The 10,123-nt window shown below is 36.5% G+C and overlaps 1 protein-coding gene across 2 annotated transcripts; it reads left to right on the forward strand.

Annotated features, from left to right (window-relative positions):
• The first annotated feature begins 5,520 nt into the window (after positions 1 to 5,520).
• Positions 5,521 to 9,832, forward strand: LOC103980261 (ADP-ribosylation factor 1). Of its 2 annotated transcripts, none has more exons than XM_009396593.3 (7): positions 5,521 to 5,720; positions 5,826 to 5,984; positions 7,147 to 7,217; positions 7,448 to 7,567; positions 7,806 to 7,924; positions 8,638 to 8,719; positions 9,597 to 9,832. In XM_009396593.3, exons 2-7 carry the CDS (start codon positions 5,837 to 5,839, stop codon positions 9,600 to 9,602), a joined length of 546 nt encoding a protein of 181 aa, XP_009394868.1. In that variant the 5' UTR covers positions 5,521 to 5,720; positions 5,826 to 5,836; the 3' UTR covers positions 9,603 to 9,832. The 2 variants fall into 2 exon arrangements, with proteins under 2 accessions (XP_009394868.1, XP_065002286.1); XM_065146214.1 differs by lacking the exon at positions 9,597 to 9,832 and adding an exon at positions 8,949 to 9,080 and having other exon boundaries at positions 5,562 to 5,720.
• Positions 9,833 to 10,123: the final 291 nt, after the last annotated feature.

Raw genomic sequence — 10,123 nt, forward strand, 5'->3', positions numbered from 1 at the left:
CAAACCTTCCATTTCATCTGCTCTGCTTTTGGGTTGGGTTACAAAGAAATCAATCATCAGATCTACAGCTGACAACCAGTAGAAAGAGAATTAAAAAAGCCTCACTGCAAAATCACTGGAAGAGAATTCTTTTCCCCTTCTTTATCCATTTCAATTCCTCTCCTTGTTCTGGCTTGGATTAGACTTGCTTGGTGGCAACCTCCTCAGGCTTGCACTGGCTTCTACTACAGTCTGCTTGGTGAGTGCTCCAAGCGATCCTTTCAGGTTGACGGTGGCTGCTGCCAAGGGCTGCAACAGCTTCCTGGGCTGAGACCTGTCTCTTCTGATCTCTCTCTCAGAAGGAGGTGATGGGCAGCTAAGAAAGAAATGGAGAAGAACCAAAGCACAAAGGATGGAAGCAGCTCTGTGAAGGGCACTCATGGGGGATTTGGTGTATGGCAAAGATATGGGATGGTTAAAGGAAGGCTGTAGTGTTCCATCTATATATATATATGTATAAAAATATATGATATCTCAATGTTCTTCTTTTGTGCACCTTCCTTGTAAGGAGGATTGCAGGAAAGCAGTACAGTGATGCAGAATTAGAAATATAAAATGGAGGAAAGACACAACATGTGAATGGAGAACCAAACCTATCTGGTGCATGATCAAGTTGTTTTACTCTGTTGATGACTGCACGCTGCTTTAGAGCATGCTTACCTCCAAATGGATCACCACAAGATACAGTGAATTTAGTTAGTGACTCTGAGGCTTCTATATCACTGAAAAGACCATGTATTTTTAACTCTCTCTCTCTCTCTCTCTATGTATACATATATCTATATATATATTTTATACATAACCAAGAAGGCTCATTTGATTCTCATCCAAGTCATGAACTTTTAGAGCAAACTAATAGAACTCAAAATCATTTTGATAGCTCATTATACAATGCTTTATGACCAAATATGAAGATTTTGTTTAATTAATAATCAACAACTATCTCTTCGAAGGAATCTTCTTCCTCTTATTTTGTAATAGAGGCATTTCACTTGGGAGTGGCTGGTCATGTGAAGCTCATTTGACTATTCCTTTCAACTGAACTCCTCCTCATGTTAATCTGCAGGAGTCATGTGAGAAGGTGATTGATATCAGTTAGTACCAGTGATGAATCATTAGCCTCCCATATTTTATAGATTTAGATCGAGGTGAGTTGGTGGGTTAGCTTAGGCTAGCAAAGTGAGTGAACTTTCCAGGGCACAAAAACAAAAACACAGACTAGGAAGCAAGTCCTTGATTCCTTTAGCCTATAGATTCTGAATAAACAAGTCCCTTGTGCATCTGTGAGAACGGCCTAATAAATAGACCTCACATGCAGAGAGGGAGAAACATATCATCGACTGCTGCTACTTACTAATCCATTTTGCTGCACTTTCTTTGGATGGATCTGCTGTTACTGCACTGCACTTTTGCAGAGGCTATGATGATTGACTGTAGCTTTGACATCTCCGATGAAAAGCAATGGCTTTCTGAAGATCTCACAAGTGGAGAGAATATGGAACATGGGAGCTCAGCAACCTGGAAGCTTTTCAATATAATTTACTGATTAGAACCAGCATCCACCTTGGAAAGAGTATGTCACAGTCCAACTTTATATATTTGTATGTATACACACTGACTGATATTAAATAGTATTCTAGAAACACATCTTTGAAGCAGATTTTTGGATGCAAGAACAATTTCAACACAAGTTGTTTAGAGAGGAAAAGAATCAGTATTTTTTTTTTCTTTATAGTTTGTAGTTCTTGGAGTGTAAGAAAAGCTGAATTTCTCTCTCTTTTTGCCAAAGAAATATTAAAAGATTATAGGAAAAGAATTGGACTTTTTTTTTTTTGTTTGGTTTACAAGAAGAGATAGATGAAGTTGTTCTTTCTCCCATCTAAACACATGGAATTAAGGTTATTTTTCTTAATACAAAAGATACATTAAGCTTCCACTAGCTTGAAGAGAGAGAATGCTAGAGCTTGTAAATATATTAGATTCTTTCCTAACTTGTTAGGTTTTTAGGATTTATGATTGTCCAACCAAATTATTTATCACTTTTCTGACATATGGGATCGATTTAATTAATCCATTTATCAAAATCATGTGTCGAAAAGATCAAGAAACTTAAAAATCATGTGAAAACAATTTGTAAAGAAGCTGTAGAACTCAGATGAAGGTGAAAAGAAGATGCCTTATTGTTCTATGGAGAACATGGAAGGCAAGGAACAATGTTACTTTCAACAGCAAAGTTTGCTCCCTTTGGCAAATTCATGCAAATCAAGTGAATGTCCATACATCATGTGTAACCAAAGATAAATATTTCTTTGGTTAGAACTTGATACAGTGGTCAGAACTTATGTCATACCTGAAAGGATCCCAATTAGAAAGGATAGTCCTAATCGTATTCAACTATAGAGAATATTCGTCGAATTGTTGGCTTATTTTAGATTAAAATCAACCGATTAAATGGAGAATATTAATCATATCGCTCGAGCTGGATGGAGGCGAAGACTTCACTAGAAAAAAGAAAAAGAGCTAAAATATATTCATTTGATGTGGGTTCTTAGAATAGCGATATGCTCCTCATTGGTAAGACTCTCCTCATTAAGTTCTTGAGTTTCACAATTAAGATGCACCAACTTTTTCCTCTAGCTTACCTACAGATCTATGTTTCGGGCTGCAGCCTTTCTCGAGCTGTTTGATGCTTTCATCTTTCCGCAGCATCTGTTGACCATTGTTGGTATTCAAACTACTCCGCTTCAACGCATGTAATGTAGTGAGCCACCGTTTGCATGTATTCGAGCAATCTGAACATTAGTTATCGACAGAGTTTGTGTACGATATGAGATGACACTTCAAAAGAAACATGATTTGATCATAATTTGGATATATGTTGACTGAGATGTATAAGAAATTGGGCATAACGAAATGGAAAATGTAACGTCCCGTGTTATTGTCCCATCGTGCTATCGTCCCATGAGGTTTTGTCGTTCTCATCTCTTGCCCCGTTATGATTGTCTTTGTCTCATGAGACCATGTCATCTATCCCGTAAAGTTATATCATTCATCGTATGAGGTTGTATCATCTATGCAAGGAAGCTTTGTCCTCCGTCTCATGAGGCTCTATCGTCCCCCTCTGTTGTTGTCATGTTAAATCACATTAATGGAATTAATGACATTAGCCTCGTCAAAAGCTAAGTTTTTGACGGTAAGAAAAATGCTCAAAAACTTAATAATTCTCTTGTCTCTTCATATATATATATATATATATATGTATAAAAATCTAAATTGATGCATTAAAAGCATAGTTTTGATGGTAGTCTATTAAATTTATTTATCAAATAGTTAAGGATTCGAAGCCTTCTCTCTCGTATGATAATTTGCTACACTATTTAGACAAGACCTCCTCACTTGATAAATTTCGTTTGATGATGTCTAACTTACTTAACTGTAGAAGATGTCACTTTTATATCACCATTTATTTATTTCAAATTAAAATAATTTTTTAAATTTAAAAAATAAAGATAATTTATCTAAAGAAAGCCACTTTACCTACGGCACCCTTTTTAAATATTAGGATTAAAATATCATTAAAAATTAAAAAGAAAACACTTGATATCCTTAGCCCTGATTGACTCTGGTTTATTTGGGTTAGAAATAGTTTGGTGGACTTGAACCGGACCAAATTGGTTCAATAAAACTCTTTAAGTTTTTTATTTATTATTATTAGGGCTTAGATTGTACTTTTTTTTTTTTTTTTTCCCCCAAATCACCTCCGTACCTATTCTACTAATGCAATAGCAACATGTAAGAATATCATCGTTGCAAACCTTCTTGCCGGTGGTGGCCACCATCATTGCAATCTCTATCATCGTCGTCATCTGTATCATCATCATCGCCAATAAGAAGCAGAGATAGAGCTAGTCATAGTTTCCTTAATAGCAATATCAGATGGACATCAATAAAGAGAAGAGGAAGGGGTCTTGCTGATGGCATTAGTATTAGAACTGTTAGCATAAGATTCCTATTAATAAGCCACCACCGAAGAGAAGAGGAGGGAGGGTCACGATCATCATTAGCAATAAGGCAAGAGATAGACGTTACCTTCCTGCCAAAACAATACGTGGACCTTCTTGTTGTTTACTTTTTGCCATGGTTGTTGGTTTAGTATTGAGGATCCACGATCAACATAGCTATTTATGGTCATTGCCATCGACAAAATCATCTGTTGAGCCTTGGTGACCAATCGGGCAATGAAACTATAGCATAGCTATCACCAAGTCCCGAGAGGTGGCTATTGTGGACGTCCTTATTATCATTAGTCGTTAGTGCTTTCAAAGAAGCCTCATAGAGCCTCAATGATCAATGAGTTACTTTATAACTTATTACAACATTAATAAAATAGTTAGTATAGTTGAAGCCTCGACATCATCCTCCTTCGTAGTAACACTGAAGCATCGATTGTGTTGACCTATCGTTCAATGGATCGTGAATTATTCATCGCACCAACAATAAAAATATATAATATTAAATAAATATATATTTATAGTTTAGTATTGTTAATTTGAATATAATTTAAGTATAGGATACTTATTACAGCGTATGATCCTCTTCTGTTTTCTAGATGACATGAATATCGATTTGGAATATCGATTTTTCATTGTTTGCCTCTTAATCTCTCAAAATATGAATTGTGTTTTAAGGTTTAATACAGCCTCTGGCGTGTTGACGATCCAACCCCTAATTGATCCTTCTAGATGATAAAAAGTGATAGAATATACTACGAAAGCATCATCGTGATGGTCCTCGAAGCCTGTTGTTGCAAGATAACCAAGCCTATGATCTTCAAGATTTATCATATCACCATAATATACGAATACTATCAAGCAATATTAGGTGATAGAAGTCAGAGTGAGTATTTGAGATACCCGCATAACAAGCTCATGTCAATTTGTAAAACATATTTATATTTTCAAATGAATGATTATTTATAAATAAATACTTAGCGTATTCGACTTTAACCATAAGTTAACAATATTCTAATTGTTAATGCTCACCAGACACATTACGAAAGGTAAAAATGATATGAAAATAAGAGATCATAAACAAGCTAACATGCTTGCACATGCATACTTACCAAAAAATTTAGGAACATTAAGAATCAAAATTATTCTATACTATGTTTTTCATATGTATATAAAAAAAAATAGATTTAGCTTACCATTAATACCGCCCGACACACACGATCTGAAATATCCAATGTTTTTAATGCTATCTTCAAGTGAACTTCTTTATTCGAGTATCAATTGTTAGAATCTTAACAATACGTAAAAATGAACAGTCGTCTAGTTGTATTTAGTTAATGAATCTAAATCACCTAACATAAGATCGTAAGTAATACGGGCAGCGATGTATAGTTGGTTTGATATCAACAAAAATTCAACGAGTCATAAAATTATGCCACTCGAAGAATCCAACGCTCGTAGGCAGGCCAAGACAGCGGGCCCACGTGGGGCCCACCAATAAAGCCTGGTAAGCGGCGGCGGTGGCGGTGGCTCTCGATGTGCGTGAGTTTGACGCGGTATGTTGTCCTCGCCTCCTCCGGTTAACGATAAAACGCTGGCTGCGGGAGCAGGGCGCCATCTCCTTCCTCCTCTTCCTTGGTCGCAGCAGGGGCCTCGTCCGAGAGACCTTCGGTAAGTCTGTCGTCACATCTTTCGATCGTTTTCTGTACTAATTCAGTCGATCTTTTCGCTTGCTGCTGGTTTGTTTGATCCGTGTGGCCTTTCTGTGTTCGTCAGTGGTGAACAAGATGGGGCTCACCTTCACGAGGTTGTTCAGCCGGCTCTTTGCGAAGAAGGAGATGAGGATCTTGATGGTTGGGCTCGACGCGGCCGGTAAAACGACGATCTTGTACAAGCTCAAGCTCGGAGAGATAGTTACCACCATCCCCACTATTGGTCAGCATCTATTTCCCTGTCCATCTTATGTTCTTTTTGACGACGCTCTTCTACCTTGTTCTCTCTATGAATTGTAAGCGTTCTTTGACGAGTCTTGGATTTCTTCCCTCCGTTAGATCATTATACTGCGAAATTATGGTTCGTTCTCATTATGCTCGTTGTCGTCCTCGTCGTCGTCTTGTCTTTCTTCTGTCCCTTTCTATGTCGCCAAGCTATATGGTTCCTGTTCGCTGCGGATAATCGAACAAAAGATAGCTCTTTAGAGTGATCCTGCAAATCATTCTGAAACTGGTTTCTGTTGATTTTTGGAGATCGTTTGCATGTTAAAGAAAATGATTTGTTTTCACGGGATCGAGAAGTTTAAGGATGGACAAGCATATATATATTTTCTCTTATCATTTTCTATCTTTTTCCCTTTTCATGTTGGTTGCTTTTGGCGCAACTTTGTGTGTTATATCAAAGATAATAAGCATGCTATCAAGATTAAAAGATCCAAAGAAAAGAGAAACAGTAAGTCTTTGATCTTACCGATATGGTTGGTTGAGCTGACTTAAAATTTCCTTGTGTCTGGTTATTTGGATATTACAATTCAACTCTTCATTAATTGAAGTGCCAGCATTTGGAAGTAAGTTAAAATGCGATGTTGAAGTGACTCATGATTCATGGAACCAGTGATGCAATACCTTGAGGTCTTTTAGCAACATTTTCTATGTTGGTTCATGGTTTTGGTAAAGCCTTATACCATAGAAGGACCACCCTGATACATATTAAGTGCTGAACAGTTTGCAGTGATCCTTACTGTGAGCTTCGTTGGCACCAAAGTTTGTGTGTTGCTTACATGGGAGATTTGAGATTGATGCATTATCAAAATTCACCTTAAAACTCCATCCAAGATTTTTAGAATTGATGGCATTATTTTTCTTAAGGGATTGCTACATATTTATTTAGGATCTGTTGGAGCAATTAGTCAATATATGTTAGAGATGGTTTTGGTTATAATTTAGAGATTGCATTAACATCTTATCTAGGATTTGACTTATTTACTTACCTTCATAATTTACCAGTGCAGTTTCCTATGTAGACTTATGTTTCAATCACAAGCAGATTCTCTCTTTCTGGGCAATTTGTGTATTCAGTAATAAAATTTGATGCTTTAATTCAGGATTCAATGTGGAGACTGTAGAGTACAAGAACATTAGTTTTACTGTTTGGGATGTTGGTGGTCAAGATAAGGTAGGTTACATCTCTATTTGATACTCTGATTTTACTTGCTTAAGTATGGAATTAAAGCTTCACATTTTGTGGAACATCTGTGAGTTTATGGAGGTTGCATACATTTGAAGGCATAATGCATTGTAAACTTGAAATCTACTGATTTTAAACTTGACCAGACTATTTTAATGGTATCTTATGTCTGATACTTGCTTATTTTGATTTATTTATTGGGTGTTTCATCTAAACAGATCAGACCTCTGTGGAGGCACTACTTCCAGAACACTCAGGGCCTTATTTTTGTTGTAGACAGCAATGACAGAGACCGTATTATCGAGGCAAGGGATGAACTCCACAGGATGCTTAATGAGGTGAGTTGGTTTGGTTTGTTGACAACCATTATGTTCTCTCTAATTCAGCATGTCTGTGCTGTTTGAAATTCTAGTACAGTGTCATGATCGGATGCAATTATGTTTGCATGTACATTTCATGGTCACTTGTTGGAAATTAAAATGCCAAATTAGTGATGGTTGCTTTTCTCTTTTTTGCTTCACTAAGATAAGTTTCTGCTCAAATTTAATTTACTATATTTATTTGGTTTTTATGCAGGATGAGTTACGTGATGCAGTTTTGCTTGTGTTTGCAAATAAGCAAGATCTTCCAAATGCAATGAATGCAGCTGAAATTACTGATAAGCTTGGCCTGCATTCCCTGCGTCACCGACACTGGTATGACTCTTGATTCCCATGTTGCTATATTCCAGAATTGCTGCTTTTCCTGTTTATTTATAATACGAAGCAAGGATTTGTGGTCAAGACTGAGAAATTCCATGTTTTTCTTCTAATAATTCATAAAAAGGGAGAGAATAGCATGTGATGGCCATACAGTTTATGTCGACATGTCATGGTGGTATTACTCTTAAAATCCTTTTGCAGCAAAGGGAAAATCTACTCTATCATCTTATTTTGAAATCGCCCAAATCTCTTTTTATTGTCTCCAACTAACCTGTTAGTTCATATGATAACAGCCAATTAGATGGAAACATCAAACAATAACCAAATGCTTCATCTTATTTCAGAGTCTTACAGAAATTAAGGTTTTCTGTAAAATTATTGGTGTTCAGAAGTAATTATGTCACAACAGTTGCTAGAATAATAACCAAAAGAGCCACATGCTTCTCCTCAGCTTATAAAGCTTGAAATTCTCTGAACTACATAAATTTTATTCAAGATTGATTGGTGCCTTCTCATTTCTCCAGTTGGGATGTTAATTTGCACTATGTTTATTTTCTATCTTGTGCTGCTTCTTGTTTTTGTCGTGTTTTTGATGCAGTACCAAAGCATGTTTATACAATTATACCACATCCTTTTTTTATGAAGGTACATCTTGGTCTTTTTCACTCGTAGTTTGATGATCAAGAAAATGTGTGATATGGTTGCAGGTATATTCAGAGCGCATGTGCTACATCTGGTGAAGGTTTGTACGAGGGGCTGGATTGGCTCTCCAACAATATCGTCACCAAGGTTTGTATCTTAATTAATTTATTTGTTTCTTAATTATTTAATCTCTTTTGGGTCAGTGGTGTAACCATAGGACTTTTGCAACAATGAGTACTGAAATTGAATTTGTCAACTGAGTTAAGCATCACTATGAAAAACTTTTGCAGCAATGGTGGAAAGTGGAAACTATTCTTCCATAGATTAGCAATACGTATCACTTAGCCAAATTTAACTTCATTTAACTGGGCATCAGGATGCTAAATGAACTCAAGCAATACACAAGAGTTGGATTGGACATAGCTTTGGGAGACCGGTGCCCAAGTATCTCTGATTTGAACAGAACTTGAGGTTCACAGTGATACAAACAGGTACTTGCCCGATATTTGAAATTTGTAGAACCTTCTCAAAGGCTGATGTTTGGGAAATAGAGTTAGATGAGTTGAGTAATGATTGCATTGGAAATGCTATGTGCGATCATATAGTCACAAGAGCAAGAGCTCAAAGATCCTTACAAAATAGGATGTCGGACACTGTTTTACATATCATGGTTTAATCCTTGAGTAGTATTTGCAGCACTTTGCAGAATTTAGTTTACATGAATTGCACAAAAAAAATGCTCTTCAGGTGGTCATAAAGACAATTTGAAAATTGAATTCAAGTATTGATGAAGGTTGAATCCAAATATATGTGAAAAGAGGGAACCGAAAATAAAAAAAAACTGTTGCATATCGCAAGTGATGATGCCGCTTAAGCTGGAGTTTCAGGCTAATGGAATACTTTCACCGGTGTAACTTTATGTGTCTTAATTGGCTTCTAATAGCAGTTTCAGATTTCTGGAATTTGTGAAACATTATATATGTATGATTTTGGATCTAACTCTATTTCTCTTTTGTATCTGCAGGCTTGAAACTAGTAGCAAGGAACATACTGCTTGGTCAGATTTATGCCTTAGCGGCATGAACTTGTCCGTGGTGGTCCAGTTCTGTTGACATTAGTGCTATAATTTTTTTTCTTTTTTCTGTAGTATTAGTAATAATAGCCCGACTTGTAAGATAAAAGGTTGAGAAAGATGCTGCGTGGTTGTATGGTGTGCTAATATGATTATGATCAATCTGTGTTTGATGTTCTAATTGATCATTTGGTGGGCAAATTCCTCTTGGCATCCTTCTCCAAGCTTTTTCCATCATCACTAACAAATCGCAATATACTGGAAAATTTCTTACAGAATTTGCCAAATATTCACAGGCTTATTTCGACATGGCTTCAACATATGCCAAATTCCTTGCGAAAAAAGATTTGACTTCATTATCCAACTTGAAGTCGATCTCCAATTGTCATATATTTGGATGATCAAAATTCAAGTTCTGAAAGCAGTCTCTTATATCGTGGTATTCGGTGATGTGGACGTGCAAAATGAGAAGGATCAGC

This window comes from Musa acuminata, chromosome BXJ3-4, assembly GCF_036884655.1.
Source record: "Musa acuminata AAA Group cultivar baxijiao chromosome BXJ3-4, Cavendish_Baxijiao_AAA, whole genome shotgun sequence".
Classification (NCBI taxonomy): Eukaryota; Viridiplantae; Streptophyta; class Magnoliopsida; order Zingiberales; family Musaceae; genus Musa; species Musa acuminata.

Bases quoted from the DNA above. Each gene is read 5' to 3' on its own strand.
- LOC103980261 (XM_065146214.1), top strand. From the start codon at position 5,837: ATGGGGCTCACCTTCACGAGGTTGTTCAGCCGGCTCTTTGCGAAGAAG. The intron at 7,218-7,447 runs GTAGGTTACATC...TCATCTAAACAG, and splicing joins ATGTTGGTGGTCAAGATAAG to ATCAGACCTCTGTGGAGGCA. The intron at 7,925-8,637 runs GTATGACTCTTG...ATATGGTTGCAG, and splicing joins TCCCTGCGTCACCGACACTG to GTATATTCAGAGCGCATGTG.